The 20529-nt window shown below is 41.3% G+C and overlaps 1 protein-coding gene across 2 annotated transcripts in view; it reads left to right on the top strand.

Annotated features, from left to right (window-relative positions):
• Positions 1-20529, top strand: part of PPM1H (protein phosphatase, Mg2+/Mn2+ dependent 1H) — a 133164-nt gene that overhangs the window by 67268 nt on the left and 45367 nt on the right. For both annotated transcript variants that reach the window (XM_031589533.2, XM_031589532.2), the window contains exons 3-4: positions 4149-4493; positions 12363-12475. In XM_031589533.2, the coding sequence (XP_031445393.2) occupies positions 4149-4493; positions 12363-12475 (458 nt within the window). The remainder of the gene's footprint in view (positions 1-4148; positions 4494-12362; positions 12476-20529) is intronic.

Here is a 20529-nt window from a genome sequence, read left to right as displayed (position 1 = left end):
CAGTAGAGCATCATGAATTGCTGCTGTTTACAAGTAATACTAGTAAAATACATACTGATTACTTGGATTTTTTTTGTCCTCAGTGTCAGTTCTCTATTGGTTTGTGCATGTTTCACTTGTCCTTCTGAGGAAGAGCAACTTCTGGAACAAGGATGGTACAGAATGTTTGTTATGGTGACAGCTTTGGTTCTCTGACTTCAATCTGTGTTCAAGAATATGCAGCCCTGTATAATGCATTCAGACCAATTTGAATTTTGATGAACATTATTCCTTAAATTCTTTAAGTGGATACTGGTCTTTTTCACAACTTGGTAAAGAGTATTACAGCTTCTTCTAATTAGGCTTTTTTGCCTTGTGCCTGAGGAGAGCATGAGATTATTCATGTGTGGCCCAGAAAGCCAAACTGTATTCTGGTCTGTATCAAGAGGGGTGGCCAGTAAGGTGAAGGAGGTCGTAGCCCCCTTCTGCTCTGTCCTTATGCAGTCCCACCTGGAGTCCTGTGTTCAGCCCTGGGGTCTGCAACATAAGAAGGACATGGACATGTTGCATCAGGTCCAGAGGAGGGCCACAAGGATGATCAGAGGGCTGGAGCACCTCTCCATGGAGACAGACAGAGGGAGCTGGGCTCATTCAGCTTGGAGAAGGAAGTCTGGAGAGACCTCATTGAGGCCTTCTAGTACCTAAAGGGGACCTGCAGGAAAGTTTGAGAGGGACTCTTTATCAGGGAATGTATGATAGGAAAAAGGGTAATGGCTTCAGACTGAAAGAAAATAGGTTAAATGTATGAGAGTGGTGAGGTGCTGGCACAAGTTGCCCAGAGAAGCTGTGGATGCCCCATCCCTGGAGGTATTCAAGGCCAGGTGCTTAGATGGGGCCCTGGGCAGCCTGACGTAGTGGAATGTGTCCTTGCCCATTGCTGGGAGCAATGTTGGAGCTAGGTGATCTTTAAGGTCCTGTCCAACCCAAATCTTTCTATGATTTTATCTCGCATCAAAGGCATGTATAAGAGAAGCATTGTGGTAGTCATCTCCTGTAAGTTTACATGCTTATAACACAGACCTCTTGGTTATCGAGGCTATTTCTGCAGTTGACAGGGAGAAAGAAGACCACTTCAGAATTATATGAAGATGGTGTGAAAGTGCAGGTTTTTTTTTTTTTTTTTTTTTTTTTTTTGTTGTTGTTGTTGTTGTTGTTGTTGTTGTTTTTTCCCCTCTACTGATTGTACAGACAATCTAGAGAACTGTCCTGGAGGTGTGCAATGTGAATGTTTCAATTTAGCTTAACTGGTAGCAATGTCAACTTGTTTTAGAGCTACTGGTCCAAAAAAGAGCAAGAAGATAGGTGAACTATGCAGGAACCACCAGAGTTGACATGATCATGTCACATTCATGTCAGTGACAGACTGAGAATGAAGGTTGGGCTCACGTGAGCTTTTCTGTGCTACTCCATGCTTCCCGGTGTCCTAGAGGAAACAAGTGATAATGCTTCAATTTCACTTTTTGTCATAGGGTATTGTTCTGTTTGAAACTTCATGATCCCTGACCCTTTAATTTACTACTAAGCTAATGTGAGGCTTATTCAGTTTAGAAATTATCCTGTACGTACTGGAGAACCACATCTTTCCCATACAAACTCTGGGCTACCTCTAGGTGGAAGGTAAATTATTTTTTTTTCAGTTTGAGATTGGAAGCATTATCTGTCCATGGTGTATCATGAGGGAGGTATTTTGTCCAGGGAACCAAACCCTTAGAGAATGGATGCAGAAGTAACTTGATCATCTATTCCCTTGAGGCTGTATTGCTGCTTTAAATAAATGATTTCAGTTTTTAGATAAAACACTTCCAGTTTGGGATGCTTGTTTCTATTGGCAAGCTACTTCACAATTTGCACAAAAAGCAAACTGTTTTTACAAACAGATTTTTTGGTCAGTAATCCTGTTACATGTTAAAAATGGTTTAAGCAGAACTTTACAGCCAACTGTAGTTGGAGCAGTTGACTTGGAGCAGTTCTGAGCCAAGAGTGAGCTGGCACAACTGCCTGTCATGCCCTCGGGGATAAAAATTCACAGCAGGTTTTTGGTGTATGTACCAGACTGGGCAAGTGGAGTGGGGCTGGATAAGGAGGTGCATTCAGAACAGTGGGGTATTTTTTTGTTCTTGATTTCCCCTACCACTATATAATATTTGCTATGGTAAGTAATCCACAGGACAGTCCTCCCATTTCTCAGCATTTCAGTAATGAAATGAAGAATGCACAAGGTAGACTGCTGAATTCCTATCCTTGATAGAATTTGGACTTCAGGAAACTCCACTGTATAGGTGACTATATTCTTAATGAAATGGTTAAGAATTTGTTTGAACTTCACTACACGCTGTCTATATTTATGGCATCAGCTTAAAACAAAAGTAATTTTTTATAATCAAGACTTTAAAAATATGCATTTCAAAGAAAGTTCTAAGTACTTGTGTTTCTTCAGTAATGAACTTTTGCACTCTGAACAGCAATGAACTTGTAGTGATGGTCTACATACATGTTGCCAAAAGAGACGTTTTTCATTAGGTTTTGGATTTTGTAGCTCAGGGCAGCAATGAATAATTTCTTTTGGATTTGTTAATGGCAGTTCATGGTGTTCCTACTCCAGGCTGTTTTCTCTGGGTAAATACTGTGATGGGATTCAGGTGGTGTCTGGACTGTATGCTGATCTGTCATGTAAGGGAGCAGTTATCAGGTGAATGAGAGAAATACATGTGTTGTAGCTCTGGAGCAATTGCTATAATGTCTGCTATCCTAAATTAAACCACAGACAGAAACATAGATGCGCTCTTTTTTTTTTTTTTTTTTTTTTTTAAGTTATTTGACTGTTGTGAGATACAGGTTATGCTTTCATAGTATTTGGTGTTTTGCAGCAGTATTGCCTGATTCCAGTTCCTTGCAAAATCATCTGTTTCTGTGTCTGTATTACTTTACTCCTGTCTGACTTGCAAGGCAGCCCCACAAACAGTTTTTTCAGCAAAGCTGAGGGAAGGTACAGATTTAAGAAAAAACAGGGCAAAAGAGACTGGAATTATCATTTCCTGATCCTGCTGTCAAATATGTCTTCACGCAAAGACAAATTTTGTTACTCCTTAAATGTTTTACTAAAGATGTTGTGATGAATTTTGCAGAAACTTAAGGTTATTTAATACTTAAGGTATGGCTCCTTAATGCCTTTTCAGGCAGGTCTGAGCTTGTTCTGCCTAGAATTTGGTCTACCTCCTGACATGGGCTAATGGGTCTTGATTTAGTGATAGCAAACACCACTACACAAGCATGGTTTCTGCTCAAATCAGAGCAAGAGCAGAGCTGACTTACACCTGTCTGAACAAGTCTGAGTAGAAAACCATGATTCTGTGATTCTGTGTGAGATGCTGTGATTCTGAGAGCTGTACTGAAACACTTAGTGTTCTGATCAGGGGGTATGTAACTCCAGTACTATACAAGAAGTTTGTCAGAAGACAGGGAATATTTAGGCAGTGAATGTGTAAACTAGCATGGGTGAAATGTGGCTGGACCCACTTACGTCTACCTTCCTTGAGGACCTCTTGCTGGCACAGGTACAAAAAGTCTGAGCTGTCTTATCTGTCAGCATGGTGGGACTTACCTGTCTGTTGTGGAGGCAGGAACCACACCTTGGTACTGGCTAGGTCCTGGGCCTAATGTCCAGTGAGAAAAGGATCTGTCACAGAAGAACCAGGTGCCATCTTGTGTAGCTTTCCTCTCCATAGTGGTAGGTCTATCGTGTATGAATGATGTAACTCTCAAATACTTCTCTACACAGTCATTAAGAGATGAATTCAGTATCACAGAATTGCATGGTCAGAATGTTCTGTAAGGAATGGAAGGTGGAAAAGACTACAAGTTCATCCTTTTGTTAGGTTTTTGAGTTAGAGTGTTTGAAAAAAATAGGCACAAGTACACATCTATTTTCTGCAAGGGTTGTACTAACGGATTGGGAATTTCTCCATTTCAGTAGGAAGGTTATCTAGGTTATCTAGGAGAGTTAACTGTGCTTTACCTACTGCTGCCAAGCCACTGGCTGCTCCTTCACCTCCCTTGTGATTACAGCAGTATGACGGTCTCTTTTCCTTTTTTTCCCTCCTGTCTCCCAGGACACAGATGGGATTAACCTGTACTACTGGTCCCTGTTTGATGGACATGCTGGGTCAGGCGCAGCTGTGGTCGCTTCCAAACTGCTGCAGCACCACATCCTGGAGCAGCTGCAGGAGATTGTGGACATCCTGAGGAACACGGCTGTCCTCCCACCCACCTTCCTGGGAGAGGAACCTGACAACACGTCCACCAACAGCAGGACGCTGACACGAGCAGCCTCCCTGCGGGGTGGTGTGGGGGCCCCAGGCTCACCCAGCACCCCCCCGACACGCTTCTTCACTGAGAAGAAGATCCCACATGAGTGCCTGGTTATTGGGGCTATAGAAAGTGCATTCAAGGAAATGGTATGTATACCTTTAGGTTCTGAAGTCCACATTTCATATGTCCATCAGTCACATGGCCTGGGCAAAACAAACAGTAAGGAATATATTTTTTTCCACTTTTCTTTTTTCTACTTAAATAATTCTGTCCTTACGTAGATAGTGTTTAAGAGCCTCAAAAGCTTACCTGTAGTGTTTGTGTGAGGGAGGGAACTGTTTTTTGATCTGTGGAAGCTGCTGCCAGGCTCACTAGCACTCAAACAGGAGTGGTATCCTAAATCCCAAGTAGTGCTATGACCACATCATTTGCACTTTCCTCTGCTAGAAGGACTCTTAGAAACTTGTTTGTTCTTTCCTCTCCTTTTTATTCTTTTTCTTTTCTTTTTCTTTTCCCTTTCCTTTCCTTTCCGATTAAAAATCAGTGTTGCTTCACAATAGCAGATTTCAACTTTGGCTGTTACATGTGCATATACAGATGTGTGCCTTAGAAAGCCTCCTTGCTCTATGAAAGCAGCAGCAAAGGCACCTCATCATCCCTTGATCTGCAGACATTGCCCAGTTCATATTGCCCAGAAATACAAAAAAAAAAAAAAAAAAAAAAAGGTCATAAAATCACATCAAGGATGTGGATGAGAATTAGCTTCCTTGACCTGCTGACCTGCAGTTCTTGTTAGCATTGGGGTGGCTCATAAGACAGTGTCTGTGGGGAATGTGTACAACTCTTGAGTGAGGTCAGTTGGGAGTCGGTGAGTGGGGCATGAAGGATGTTCCTGCCACTCACTTGATTTGTGTACAGCAAGAAAAGATCAGGGTCCTGTGGAAATAGAATATCTCAAATTTCCCCATTGGAAGCTGTTTTCTCTTTGAGTTTTTATAATTGATACAGTTGCTCCGCACTTCCCCATTCATCCCTTCTCAGTCTCAAAAATAATTCTAGTCAGGCAGAGCAGAGACTTGGTCTGTCAGCAAGTACATCTGGGATCAGGTCTTGAGAGATGTCTTTTCTTTCTCTTTTTTTTTTTAAGCCTCTTTTTTGAGCAGAAGGTTTTTGAACTAATGAATGTTTCCCAGAGGTTTTATTTGTTGCCTGAAAAGAAGTACAAAGGCAGGATTCAATCATAGCTTATTCTGATATATATGAATTTTGTTTGGTACATGCATCTAATTAGGAACTTCAGATGTTATAACAAAGTGATGTTTCACTTTGAATTCAGAATAGCAATTATCTTGCAGAATTGCCCTTTCTTCCCAACGATGTGCAGGCAAACATACTCACAAATTGAGTTGTCCACAAGTAAATCTACAGCCATGGTTTAGGCATCAGTCAGTGTGGGACCTGAGAGCATATTAATGTACTGCAGCAACTGGGCTGTTTCTGCCAGGTAAAAGCAAAGAGGACATGTGAAAACCTCTGTCAGTTCAGCACTCCCCCTTCAGAAAGGAAGAACTAGCTTGTTCCCTCTTCTGTTGAAGGAGGAAAGAGATGATACTACCTGTCTGCCATACTCTAGTATTTGGCTGGGGATTTTCCTGAAAGCTTGTTTCTTAGAGCAGTGGAAAAGCCGTAATACAGGAGAGTAGTAGAAATCCTGGATAACTTATTACAGATGTGATGCCTGGTTATCCCGGACATGGATTGTAGTAATCTCTGGATTGTAGTAATTGTAGTCCTCCCTTTTTCCAAACTGTGGAGAGATCGTGGAATCATAGAATGGCCTGGGTTGAAAAGTACCACAGTGATCATCTAGTTTCAACACCCCTGCTATGTGCAGCATTACCAACCACCAGACCAGGCTGCCCAGAGCCACACCCAGCCTGGGCACCCCCAGCCTCCAGGGATGGGGCATCCACAACCTCCTTGGGCAACCTGTATCTTGTTTATCTCCCTGTGTCTTTGACTATACTCTACAGATCAGAATAGTTAATAGTTTAATTCCTATTTTTACTTGGCTATATAAATGGCTGTTAGTATGATTATCATAATGCAGTACATTCCTGGCATTATCTTTTGCTTTAAAAGGAAGTCTAATGATAATTAAAAAAAAAAAAAGTGAGATTAAGAAAAGCATTAGATAATTTATCTACCTTAAACTAGGTGGTGTCTTGTGTTCGTATGTGGTTTAGGGACAAGACTATATTCTTCTGCATAAATGTCTGCCTAAGGGTTCTGCGGTTCATAAGATCAGCACTCATGAATCTCATTTGTGCCTGCAATGATTCATCCCACCTCCCTATGACTTCCTGCTGGCTTATGCTCCTAGCAGTCTGTGTAAGAAGACTTTGGGCCTCCTCCGCAGTATGTTGTTTGTCAGTTGCTGCTTTGTATTGGAACATCGTGGATATTGTTGAGGTAGTTCAGTGCAGTTAAAACTTGCATAATTTTCAAGGGTTTCATGCCAGCAGAGTGTATCATTTTACCCAGCACTTGGTGAAAGCTCATGTTCCTGGACATGTAAGCAGACATCTCGGTGTTGTTTTCTGAAAGGTCTAGTACTGAAAGGAGCCCGTTGAACCTGGTGAAAATGTTGGATAGATAAAGATACGTTTTTTTTAATTGGACAATTGAACCTGACAGGTTTATCTATTGAAGGTTTTGTTCCCTTTTATCAGGAGATTTTTTTTTGGTACCTTTTCTTTCTTCCCCAAATGTCTTTTGAATTCTTGTCAAGCTCTCCCTGTTCTAACCTAGATTGTCAAATAAAATGCTATTTATCAAATGGCTCTTAAAAATTATTCTTCTTTGTCAGGTGTGATTTTCATTTGGACATTGCTTGTCTTACAGCTATGTGCATTAAAACACTGTAGGAAGCTAGTAAAGGTCATGTCATTGCCTAACTTAAAAAGTTCAGGAATTAAGATGCTCCCCTTTTTGAAGCACTTCTAGAGAGTGTTCTCTGTTGAAACTGGGACTAGCAAGCTTTTGTGATGTTTTCACTGTTCTATTTAAAATAATAATAATGCTCAATGTCAATAATTGTCAGTGACCACAATTACTTGAATGAAAATAAATTAGCTTAAGTTTTGGAGTTATTCCAAGTCAAATCCTCTAATTTTTCATCTCTTGAGTTTTGAGATGTGTATGTAGAGATTCAGGAGCTGAGTGGATACTTCCAAGTAGTCTTCATTACTGGATAGAAGCATTAAACTAAATCCTTTCCTGGAATTCAACCTTTTGTGCATGAGAGCAATTTAGTATTTAATTTAAAGACCTTGGACAGGAAGCACCTATTCTACACTAAACCTTCTTTATCTTGGATGGGAAAAAATGGCACATACATAGGCTGTGTGATTTATTGGAAGATAGTGGTGTCTGCTGTATCAAACTTTTTCTTCTTTTTTGAGATTTTGATTCAAATCTAAACAGATACTTTCACAAAATGCTTCAAACTAAAATGGCATCAATCTTGAAGGACCGACACGTTGTATGGTTTTCCTTTTTCAAACAAACTTCCTCTAAATAGCCATTAGAAATAAAGGGGCTTGCAATAGTGATACAACCATTTTGACGCCTTTTTGACTGAGCTAAAGCAATTTAAAGAGTTAATTTTGAACTTTATGCCCTCTGAAACATGATTTTTAATTTAAAAAAGAAAAAGTTAATGGATATCCTGTGCATAGGAGGTAAAGCTACTTGCTGTCATAGCAAGGTACAGCTACCTGAGGATGGATACAGCTGAAGAATAGTTACTGTAGTTCTTAGTGCAGTATGATGACTTGTAACGATGATACTGCAAATGTCTGTTTTCAAGATCCTGAACTTCTAAAATTTGGCATCAGATGCCGCTGGCACACACTTCTCTGCACCCTCACACTTGCTTCTTTCCCACCCTCTGCTGCGCCCCTGCAGCAGCCCGCATGTATGAGCCATCCTGTGCAGAGCTGCCGGTGGCTCATGCCCGCAGGCCAAGATGTGCCCCACGCACACTGATGGAAAACGCTGGAAGGAAGGATGAGGTTGGGAGCCCTGCAGCACGCCAGGCCGCTGCCCATGCCACGCTTACAGAGGCACCAGAGCCGCTCCAGCAGATCTCCACGAGGTGGCATGAGCAAGCTGCTGTGAGCCTCCGAATGAGCAAACAATGCTGCCTTCATGGCGTAGTCGTCTTCTGTTTTTAGAAAAGGCTGTAAGCTAGCATGACAAACGAGTGTTTTTGCTCAGGGAAGCTCAGGTCCAAGCCTTAGCTTGCCCCTGTGCTCCATCCCTTGGGGGGGGAGGGGGGGGAGCATAAGGCAACTCTTACGGGTGCCCTGCTCCTGCCTGCTGCAACATTCCCCATCCTCAGTAGGGGGCAGAGCACAGATTATTTCCCTCCTTGGTATTAAATGTCACCCTTTTTAGCAGAGGATACAAAAATCCTTTTTTTTTTCTCTCTCTCTCTCTCTCTCTTTCTCTCTCTCTCTCTCACTCTCTCTCTTTTTTTTTTTTAAGACCATGTTACAGCTGTTAGGAAGGTGTTATCACACAGCTACTAATGAGTCCTCTAATTCTTCACCCTTCATTCTCCAGCCTGCAGTTCGTACTCATTTTTCACTTGTTGAGTGAAGTTTTTCAGTTCTCTCAAGATCTGACAGTGTGCCCCATACTGCCTTTTGGACTGAAAGAGGGATCATATCATCATCACAGAATCATAGAATGGCCTGGGTTGAAAAGGACTACAGTGATCATTTCAACCCCCCTGCTATGTGCAGGGTTGCCAGCTGCCAGACCAGGCTGCCCAGAACCACATCCAGCCTGGCCTTGAATGCCTCCAGGGATGGGGCATCCACAACTTCCTTGGGCAACCTGTTCCAGTGCGTCACCACCCTCTGAGTGAAAAACTTCCTCCTGATATCCAACCTAAACCTCTCCTGTCTCAGTTTAAAACCATTCCCCCTTGTCCTATCATTATCAACCCTTGTAAACAGCCATTCCCCCTCCTGTTCATATGCTCCCTTCAAGTACTGGAAGGCCACAATGAGATCTCCCCAGAGCCTCCTCTTCTCCAAGCTGAACAAGCCCAGTTCCCTCAACCTTTCCTCACAGGAGAGGTGCTCCAGCCCTCTGATCATCTTAATGGCTTTCCTCTGGACCCACTCCAAGAGCTCCACATCTTTCCTGCACTGGGGGTCCCAGGCCTGGACGCAGTACTCCAGATGGGACCTCACAAGAGCCGAGTAGAGGGGAACAATCACCTCCCTCTCCTTGCTGGCCACCCCTTTTTTAATGCAGTCCAGAACACAGCTGGCCTCCCTTGTCTTAGTTTAAAACCATTCCCCCTTGTCATATCACTCTCAACCCATGTAAACAGTCATTCCCCCTTCAAGTACTGGAAGTATGATTCCGCCCAGTTTTGCTCAGCTCTTCCCCTACAAGCAGGTTGCTATATAGAAACGTTTTGCATCCTACAGAAAAGGAGATGGGGGAAGAGAAAAAAAGGTTACTCTGAAATCTTTCCCCAGATGGGAAATTAGGAAAGTTTTGTATATATTTGGCCTTCATCTAGAACTCTTTATACCCCTAAAGGTTTCAGAGGTATTCTGCATCTCTTTGCGCTGCACCCCTTTCCCAGCAGCACTGATGAAACGTATTTCATTAAAAGCTGATATCTCTACATCAGAATGAGTTAGTAGTAATGGAGGGCTTCATTTCATTTTGTTTTATCTTTTCCCCTCAAATTTTGTTGAGATATAGGAAACCTCCTTCAGCGCCGAAGACCTAGTTTAAGTTAAGCAAACTCTGAGAATGAGACCCTAAGGATTATCCATCTTCTCCATCCCATAATAAATGCTTCTGAGTTCTTCTTATTGAAGGGAATAAATTTTAATATAGGCATTCCAGCATTCGTGAAGCGTGCGTGTGACAGGGCTGAAATCAGGTGAGGAATTGTACTTTGTTTCAAGGTCTCAGAGGATACTCTGAGCAGCAGAGATGAAGCTATTTTAAAATTCCTGGCAGTGCCTGGAAAATCTACTGTAGTATTTGTAAGTTTAAATTATTTTGATGGTTAGAAACATCTGCTTCCTTTGAACTGCTCTTTTCAGCTTAATTTAAAAATATATGGAAACCACGGGGAGGAAAATCAGCTTCTCTATGGCAAGATTAGATAAAGTGGCATTTGCAACAAGCCCATGTCTGTGACCAAAGGCTCTGCAAGATTTGATTTTAGCTTTGAGGTGTTTTCCTTCTGGCCTTCACCACAGCCTACCAACCAAAAATAAAAATTAAAAAGGAGATAAATTAAGGAAAAAAAAAAAACAACTTGCATTGAGTAGCAGGAGCTACAACAAAACCCACAGTCTGCAGCAGAGCAGCTTGCAGTTCCTCTGTGCGGCAGATGATGGCCATGTCGGGTAGCGCTGTGCACCACTGCTGTCCTCACTACCCTCCCCGGTGCTGTTGTGTTGATTGCACAAATAGGATCAGGCTGTTTGCACTCTGGCCTGCACGGAGTCTTTGTGACAGGTACTATTACTAATAGGAGCCCTCCCTGTCCAGCTCGCTCGGGACAGTGGCTGAGCACTGCTGAGCATCCCCGCTGCAGTCCTGGATCACCTCCCTCTTCAGAATTGTGTAGGAAACAAAGAGCAGTCCCTGGCTTGCTTTGGTGCTGCAGGTTTCCAAGCAAATTGCAGCTGTTATAGTTAGCATTTGTTGTGGTTCTTTTACTTGGATAAATAAAGCTCTGAAATAAAGCCCTAAATCCCATACCCCAAGGCATGGACAATTTGAGCTGTTTGTTGCTTAATGCAAGTAATGAAGTACAGCACACAGAGAGGCAAGGTTTAGCTGAAAAGATCTGCTAGTTACTTGCAATAGCTATGTTAGATGACACTCCCTGTTTGAATCTAGTATTGCAGGGAAAGACCAGTTTGATATTAGGTTGGTTTTCAGACTCAGGAGAGGAGGATGACTTCTAACTTGTTGGGTTATTACCAGAAGCTAAGCTAAGAGGCAGCAGAGTGAGTTCACTGACATACAATTAGTTTTGTTGAAGATGTATGGAGTACTGGGAAGTAGCTCATTTACCTTTTTTTTTCATGGTCTCTAAGCTTTCTTGGGATAATGTATACTGCTGGGCTTGACTGACTGTCAGTGATAAATGTGACTTGTGTTCTCCACATCTATTAAGCAGGAGGGCTTTTTATATTTATATGGTATTTTATATAGTATTTCTTAAATTTCTAAACTCAGAATCAGTTGGAGAAGAACTATTTGAGTAGGTACATACCTCTCTAAATTGGTGCACATTCACAAATTCTTTCCAGGCCTCATGAAATCAGTGAGACAATATACAGCCTTACATATTGTGGCTCATACTGGCAATTCTGTGAATGCCTAGTACTAGTATTCTTTCAGTGTTCTACTGATGTTGTTCTATTTCACAGTGGGTTTGTTTTTTGTTAACTAGTTTCTGTATTTCTGAAGGGTAGCCCTGTTGCATGAGTGTGTCTTGCTGCTGTTTGTAAAGGTGCATGCTCCACAATCCTAGCCTTCACTTTGGAGACCAGGTAGTTATTCATGTCATAGCTAGGTCTCATTAATTATTTGCTGTCTATGTAAAGTGCTCTCCAATTATACCACCAGGTATGTGTTGTTCAGCTACATTTATCTTTGCTGCCTTTGTGCTTTTTCCATAGCAAAATCTCTTGCATCCCTCAGCATTGCCCTTTATTCCATGATGCCTGATGTTTTACTGTCCTATCCTGTTTTATCCCCAGCTTTGTATCATAAGCAGTTGGTACTCCAAGACTTTCCATTCTTTCTGAGCATGTAGCCAGAATTGAAATAGTAAAGAAAGCTAGTGGGACTTGCAGTTGAAGAAAATTGTAATTTTTTAGGGGAATCTTCATTTTCTAAAGTATTAATTACAATGCTGTCTTTTTTTTAATACATTTTATTTTCTTTTCCTATAGGATTTGCAAATAGAACGAGAGAGGACCGTGTATAATATTTCTGGTGGCTGCACAGCCCTTGTGGTGGTGTATTTATTGGGGAAACTTTACGTGGCAAATGCTGGTGATAGCAGGTGAGTGAGTGTGATGTCTCTTCTACTCCCACACACAAACTCCCAAGATCTGGTGTTACCAAGTTCCTTAGTGGCTAATAGCATCACCAAGAAGTTCTGTTTTTTGTCTGGGCTCTTAACAGTTCTCACTAAAATTAATGCAAAAAGAAGTGATGGACTTCCAGTGTCCAGTTGAGCGGTGGATGTACTCAAGGTGACTGATTCATCTTTTCTTTCTTGTTGCTGTCTCTGGATGAGTTGATGGTGGCAGAGAAGTGAAAAGACACTAAAGAGCCTTTGAAACAGGTGTAGTAGAATTGTATGTTGAACACTGTTTGATGGGGGGACTACATCTGGAACTGCTGATCCTGAGGCTGCTGTACCTCGGTCTAGCCTTGGAAGACCACCTGGCTATCAGATTTTAATATAATTGAAAACAGTATTGAGAGTATAGTAAATATACTGGGGTGGGGGAGGCTATCCAGAAGTTAGGATTTTTACCGTGTCCTGCTCTGACTCATGTACTTGCCTGTTTCTCAGAACTGAATGCTGTAGTTCAAGAATTGTTACTTTGCTTTAGTTAGAAGTTGGATGCTTTAAATCTCATGATGAGAAGCTCCTTCTTTTTCTTCTGACTTAGCTAAAACTAGGAACATGCTGGGAGCCTCTCACTTGCATTCCTTCCCTCTCTCTCATTCTCTGCCCATACCACTGCCAGAGAGAATGAGGCTGTTCTTGCAAGACTTCATACCTTCGCATGTTTCTTCTGGCAGTGCTCTGCATAAACAGGCCAGCAGAGAGTAGTTCTCTGCGTGACACAGACTGCATTTGGGTTCAGTTAGTAGCTGTGTAACTGAAGTCTGTACAGGCACTGAACAGTTGTTGTCTTTTGATGAAGACCACTACGGTTACATGTTTGCGTTGTTTGGGTTTTGTCTGCACACAGTTCATGTTTCACTCTGTATTCACACAGACAGCACTCGAGTAGAGTGTTTTGAAGCTTAAACCAAATATTTTTATTGTCTCTTGCTGCATTAAAATGTGTAGGAAGACAAATCCATTGCGCATAAAGTGCTTTGCTTTTCATGTTAGTGATCTTAATTTGCTGAACTTGCTACATGTGTTGTAAATTGCTCACCAAGTTCCTCTTGACAAGTGACATATTCAAATCTTTTCCCTTCAAATGGCAAATGAATGAGTCCTTGCAGATGAGTCCTTGCAGAGAGTACCTGGAAACATACTTGAGTTGACCATCTGTCCACTCCTCAGAACCACTAACTGTGCTGCTTTTTACCTCTCTTCCATCAGATTAGGAGTAATCATGTTTTCCTTTACTACTGTGCTTTGAAGTACAGTTGAGTCTCTTCCATAGAGTTAGCTAATTGCTTTGTTCCTTGTTTGTGTAGTGCAAAACTGGCCATGCAGGACCTGCTTCTGAGGGCTGAGGTCTTTAGTTTTAAATGACTGGCTGCTTGCAGTTCCCCCAGGATCTTCCTTCTGCTTCCTGAGAGCAGCCTCAGCTCCACTGAATCCTGTGGATACTCACAGGAATAAACTTTTATTGGTGGTGATCATGAGGTAGTCCCAGTGTCCACTTAGTTAAAACCACTCAGAGGCTTTGAATTTTCATTAATCCCATCCAAAAAATTTATTTTTTTTTTTTAAGAAAAAGAGGAAAAGAAGGCAGCCACTGGCAAGGCTGAGTAATCTTTGAACTAAGGCTAAAGTTCTTCTACTCGTTCCTCAGATCCCTGTAGTTAACAGAGTCACTTCAGATCCAAAACTGTTTGGTTTTCCGCTTTCCAAACGGACCTCATGGAAGCCTTACTCATGCTGAGGAGAATTCTCTGAATTTTCTAAATCTTTCATTTTCACAGGGGCCTGCTCATAGATTTTCCAAGCTGAATAAAATATTTTTAAGAGAAGCTTTAAATTGTAGAAGTCTGGTTGATCTGAGTCTCTCTCCCACTGCTTCTCATGTTTCAGGAAGGGTGTAAGAGGGGGGCCTGCAGTTACTGTAAAACATCCAAGTTGCTTGTCATTCCTAAAATGACATTTTAGGACTAGAAAAGCAGCTCTGAGCTTGTCTGCCTACTTCCAGGGTGCACAGTGCATTGTTGTATTTTTAAGGGCCAAGTCACGTAGCCAAGAAGTTCCTCATTTGTGTTAGTGGAAAAATATGTGTATTTTTACTGTCTCATGCCTTGCTTTGTCAACTTTTTTTTTTTTTTTAATACAGATACAAATGAGGATACTGAGAAATATAATGAGGAACTATTAAACAAAATGTTTATATGTTTTTTAGGAGAAGAGTGGGGTTAGGTTTTTTTTTTCCAAATATGTGTCTCATGTTTGTTGCTTTTGGAAGTCAATGCCAAAACCCTCAGTACTTCAGTGGAGTTCTGGTTTCCTTGAGTTCACCAACTCACTTATGCCTCTTCTGTCCTCCGTCTCCTACCTTCTCCGCCCTCATGCTAGAATAAATTTCTAAAAAATAACTACAGTTAACTAATTATGAGAGTTTTCATGCTGCAGTGTCGGTAATTGAACACTTTGAATTTACACAATCCTTATTTGTATAGCCTCTGCCCAAAAGAGGGCTTAGGCTTTGAAGTTACCTGGAATTAGAAACAACAGAAGCTTATAGAGGTGGGTTTTGAACAGCTACTGCTGTCACCGGACCAAGGTACATACAACAAACTGTTACTGTCACAATGAGACTAAGAAAACTGCAAGTGTGAGACTTGAATAATAATGTGCTATGTGGTGCCAGCTATACCTCAGACTTATGCCTGTGGTATTCAGTTTAACCACTAAAGCTTCTCAAATCTAATCATTTCATGCCACGTACCCTGGCACTGTTGTATAGCAGCTGTCCTTTTGTAGTTGATGTGTAATTACATCATGAAAAGACTTTAATTACCATATTACTAAATTACCAGCCAGCAATCCTTTCAGGTTCAGCCCTAGCTCACTTCTGTAGGGACTATTAGGCTTCTTCAAGCTGAACACTTTTGGTTGGTGTAAAAAGGAGAAAAATTGTGCTAATTGTACGTTTTGTTATGAACTATTATTGAGCTTGATGTTATGGCATCACTAATGTCAATGATACAATTAAACTTATGCTAACGATGCAATCGCATTTCTGTAATAATTATACGTTAACTGCACATGATACCAGAATCCTACTAAAAATTAGGTAATTCTTCAGAGTCTGATAGAAACAACTTGGAGGGAGCCGATCTCATTTTCTAATGGCTTGCTAATCATTCTTGGAATCTGCCATAAATATACCTACTTGTAGAAAAACCTACTACATATTGACCAAAGCTTTTAAATGCCACCCTCTCTCTTGCTACCTCTCAGTGGTTAGCATTGTCTGTGCAAGGTTGTTAAGGTAGGGACTGATAGTGCTGTAGTGGGCTATCTGATACACAGCATTTATATTTTGCCTCCCAATTTGATATATACACCGTGGTTACTATCCTGTGGTAGACACTCTGAATATCTGGGGTTTCTTTGGTCTTTTTGTTGTTGGTTGATTGGTTCATTTTTTTTTTTAAATAAGGAATGGTAAATCTTCTCTGCTGATTCTTTTAAACAGTATTGTTCAGTTTTATATTGCAAAAGTGACTTTTACTTCCAAATTGTCATAACACGCCTTGTTAATCTCAGTTCTTCCAGTTTTATGTTCTTTATTAGTATGTTGTTTTATAGCTAGTGATGAAGCAGTAGTAAAACAAGAACTTAAAATGTTTTTACTGATTACTGCCCATTACTGTATAGCCTCATGCAATGTAACATTTACCCAATATCACTCCAATGACTCTAATACGGTATGATCATATTAACTGTGTTTGGCACAAGTGTTCTTCTGGCTCTCATGTTGTCTGGCTGGGGAGCTGCTCAGCAACTGCAGGCACTGCCATTTTGTGCTGTGTTTGGAGCCATTTGGGTTAGCAGTGTTTTTATCATTATATAAGATGCAGAACATCACAAGATGATTTGACTTCGCCATAGATCCTGAAATACTTGGTAAATCTTCAAATGGGTTCTTGGACTTCTTTGGTTTATTGGCAGAAGATGGCATCAGAGAAGAGAGCCTAATGTTTTGGAGGCTTCACAGTCTTGGAGGGTCACTGGATTTTTTGGTTTGCTTCATCAGCCTTTTTCTTTTTTTTTGAATGTATATCATTTTTTGCATCCCCGCTTTTTGCCCCCATGTGCTTCTGTTTTCAAGGCATATTCACCCTCTGATTGAAGATATATCCTCATGTCCAGAACAGACTCCTTTCTGCAAGTGTAGAATTCATGTTAAAGCATTTGGGATTGTTAAGTGATAGGGGCTCTCTAAGTGGATGTATTTGTGGCAGTTTCACATGGGTACAGGTTCAGCAATGTCACTGGAGTTCCATTGTCCATATGTATGTACAACACTGATTTCTTCTAGTTTAATATAATAGTGCATTGAAAATTGAATTCTGCTTTGTTTACTGTTTCCATTCTGTCTGGATTGGCAGCCTGTGTTGAATTTCACTTATATACTTGCTCTGTGTCATAGTGCTAGTTAACTGCTTATCTCATAAGTAGTTCCTTTTGTAGAGACTAAAATTTGGGAAATCACGTATTACTATGAAGCAAATGAGAGAGGCATGGAAACAGCAATATATTTGCTGACTGGCACTGTAGTTGAAATAGAATTTTTGAGAAATAAGAATTGAAGATTCTGACTCATTTTTGTGGTTTGTGGTATCTGACCTCTTCCTCAAGGCAGTCCAACAGGGCGATTTTAGCCAGAAACCCAAACGCTGTAGGGGTGGAAACCAAGCAATGCTCTAGTGCATTACAATTATAGAGTTGGTTTGTTTCGGTCTTTGTTTTACAGTATTTTTTAAGAAACTTTAATTTTCTAATTTTTCTTAACTATTTTCTAATCTATATTGTGTGGGATTTTTGTTTGCTTGTTTGGGTTGGGGTTTTTTTGCCTTTTTTTTTTTTTAAAGTGGTCTGGTTAAGCTCTTTTGTCTCCTTATATCTGTATCTGCATAAACAACAATAATTGTGTTTTGTACTTAGTGGTCTCTGGAGGAAAGACTAACTCAGTTACTAAGCTGCTTCAAACTGCAGCATTTGGAGAAGCATTCTTACTCCCGTCTCCCCCTAAAAATGAGAGAAGAGGAACTGTAGATCAGCCATGCACATGCCACACAATCAATGGTGATCCTTCCTTGTCTTCTGAAAATTCTTCTTGCTCTAAATCCTCAAATAATGCCTCCCCAGAGGCAAGAATGACACTTACAGACTATATTTTGTCCAAGCTGTGTGCACATCCTTTTTTTTTCAGATGGCTATTAATTCCTTATCACTCAAAGCCAAAAAAAATGCTTAGACTTTCCAGGTCTGTGCTTGCTCTGCTCAGGAGGCTGTGGAGAAGAGAGACCAAGTGAGTCTCCCACATACATTCTTCTTCAGCAATTGCAGTTTGGTACGTGGAGAAATCTGATTCTGCTGCCTAGCAGAAAATGCTGCAAAAGAGTGTGGCATCTTAGTCAGACTCAGAAGATACGGCCAACTCCTGTTTCTTTGCTTGCCCAGCTTCTCTTTCTTGAAAGCCTTCCCACACAGGACCTGCTGAAGGCACTTCTACTTCCCTTCTACCACCTGGACTCCTTCCAAGAGAAGTAAGAGCACAGAATTCACAGGAGTAGCAGCTACCTCAGATCACCTTGCAGAATTTTGTATCGAGTGAAGCTTTTGGAGGCATTTCGGGAAACACTTTATCAAAGGTGTGGAGAAAAGGTGGTGCATCAGAAGTAAGTTATTGCACTCAAAGAGCGTGCTTTCTAACAACCTAGTGAATGATGAGTTCTGAAGCACTGGCACCTCGTATCCAGCACTGACTTGGCAGAAGTGATTAATTTGGCAGTCAGTGTTCATAGACTTTTGAAGACACACAAGTCCTGCCTCTTCTCCAAACTCTTGTTTTTTCTGGAAGAGAGTATGCTTTTGCAATGTCTGTGACAATCTAGCATGTGTTAAAGCCATTGTAAACAGTTTCAACATGTGGTATGTTCAGTTAGGTCTTCAGTCTCAACCACATGATACCTTCTACCAATGAAGTCTTTACGTTTCAGATAATGAGGAAGGACAGGAATTTTGCTGTTTGAATACTCCTAGCAAATTAGAAAGCCACAGTTCATTGCTATTAGATTCTAGGAGTGATGGATCCTATTAAACTTAATTCTCATAGAGTTTTTCAGCCTTTTGAGGAGTAGAAAGACATCGTGACAGCTAACCAACCCAGACAAAAAAACTGGTTGCAACCACTGCTTTCTTTTATTGGTGAACATGAGTGCTAATCAAGGAAAAAAATTCTGCTGTAATAACATCCCCACATGTATGTTGCATGTTTAACCTGCCGAGCTCATAATGTATGAGACAAGATGAGTAAAGGATGCCAAAGCATAATTTTAACATACGGTACTGATGTATAAAGAGCCTGTGATCTTGAATACAGGCAGCTTGTGATACAAGCAAGTATAGCAGAATCCAGATGATCCAATGCACTGCACTGAGCTCAGTTTTGAACTCTTTAGTCTGTGCCTTTTTAGTCAACCAGGGAGCATGGTGGATTCTTTCTTTCTTCCAGTGTTACAGGCCAGTGCCAAGGCATGCCAAGCAGGCTGTGACCTTCCATCTCTAGCTGCCTTCCATACTGTGGGAGGGGAACCAGAGGGAGAACCCCAGGCTCACCTTGGTCTCATGAAATCCTAAGTATTGAAGGGTTCTGGTGCTGAACTGAGAAAGCAGAAAAGCTGAAATCCAAGTAGATGTAATGCTTTAGGGACTAAAATCATTCTGACATCCTCAATGGTAAATCAGTGAAGAGCAGAGAGAAATATCTGCACTTCTTTGACCTTCTGTGGTTAGCCATAACCCAGCCATATTACTGACACAGTAAGCACTGGCTTGCACAGTGATGCCTTCATCCCTAAGCCCAGGTTTAGTTGCCATAGTAACTCGTCCTGGAGATGAATGCGATATCCTGGACAGCAGAGAAACAGACTTTGATTCCAGAGATAATGGTCCCAAGGCTCAGAGCTGGTCACAAAGATGTGACTGCGCTGCTTTGTTCATCTTTCTGGCATGACCCAAATAATGGGTGGCGTGTTGTTCAGCCATGTTGCAGAAATATAGTGATGTATCATCATTGCAAGCATGGACTTAGTGGTTTTCAAGACAAGAATACACTGAAATCGTCATGAATGGAATGAATCCCATGAGGGCAGCAAATCTCCGATGTAAGCAGGCTGGAACCATTGGCAGACAGTTTTTGTGTTCCAGCAGTATCTGCTCAATGCAAACTAGCTTGTAATGGCTTCCTAGCTGCTGGCTAGGAAGACCAGTGCATTCAGGTATAAAGCAATGGGAAAGTGCATACGATTTCTTACACAGTGTTTTAGTTCATTTAATAGGCTTTTGAGTTCATACCATTGGTACTAAAGTAGGAAATGCTACATGTTAAAACATGTGTAAATAAAAATTCAAAGGCACCACATGTGGATATTTCAGTAGTAAGTTACTTTCCTGATAAAACACAGGCAAAAAATCACATATTGCTAACTAACACCATCACGTATCCTGTGTAATTAGCCCTAAAGTGAAACACTGTTAGTAATGCTTACTGTTACTGCTCAGAGAAGCAATCCATGTGAGGACAACCTTAAGTAGTGCAGGGAATCTCCTGGGAATGGTGCTGCACCACAGCAAAGTGGAGCTCCTGGGCTCAGAAGTCACTGGGCAATGTCTTCTCCAGATATCTCCTCTGTGAACAACCTGCAAGCTTAGTGTTGTATTTAATTTAAAACCAGGGAGCGAGTAGTGATACAGAAACAACTGAAGCAGTTTAGTGACAGCACTGATGGTGGCCTAGTGCCTCTCACTATTGGATGCAGTGTGTGGGGCAGAGGGAGGCTGCCAGCTGCAGAGGATGCCTCTGACTGCTGTGCTGCTTACTAAGTTAGTTGAATACAAAGGATGGAATGTGAGATCCGTTTAAAAAATTCAGATTTTCA

This window comes from Phasianus colchicus, chromosome 1, assembly GCF_987193195.1.
Source record: "Phasianus colchicus chromosome 1, bPhaCol1.hap1.1, whole genome shotgun sequence".
Taxonomy (NCBI): domain Eukaryota; kingdom Metazoa; phylum Chordata; class Aves; order Galliformes; family Phasianidae; genus Phasianus; species Phasianus colchicus.
This window is presented reverse-complemented; position numbering and strand designations above follow the sequence as displayed.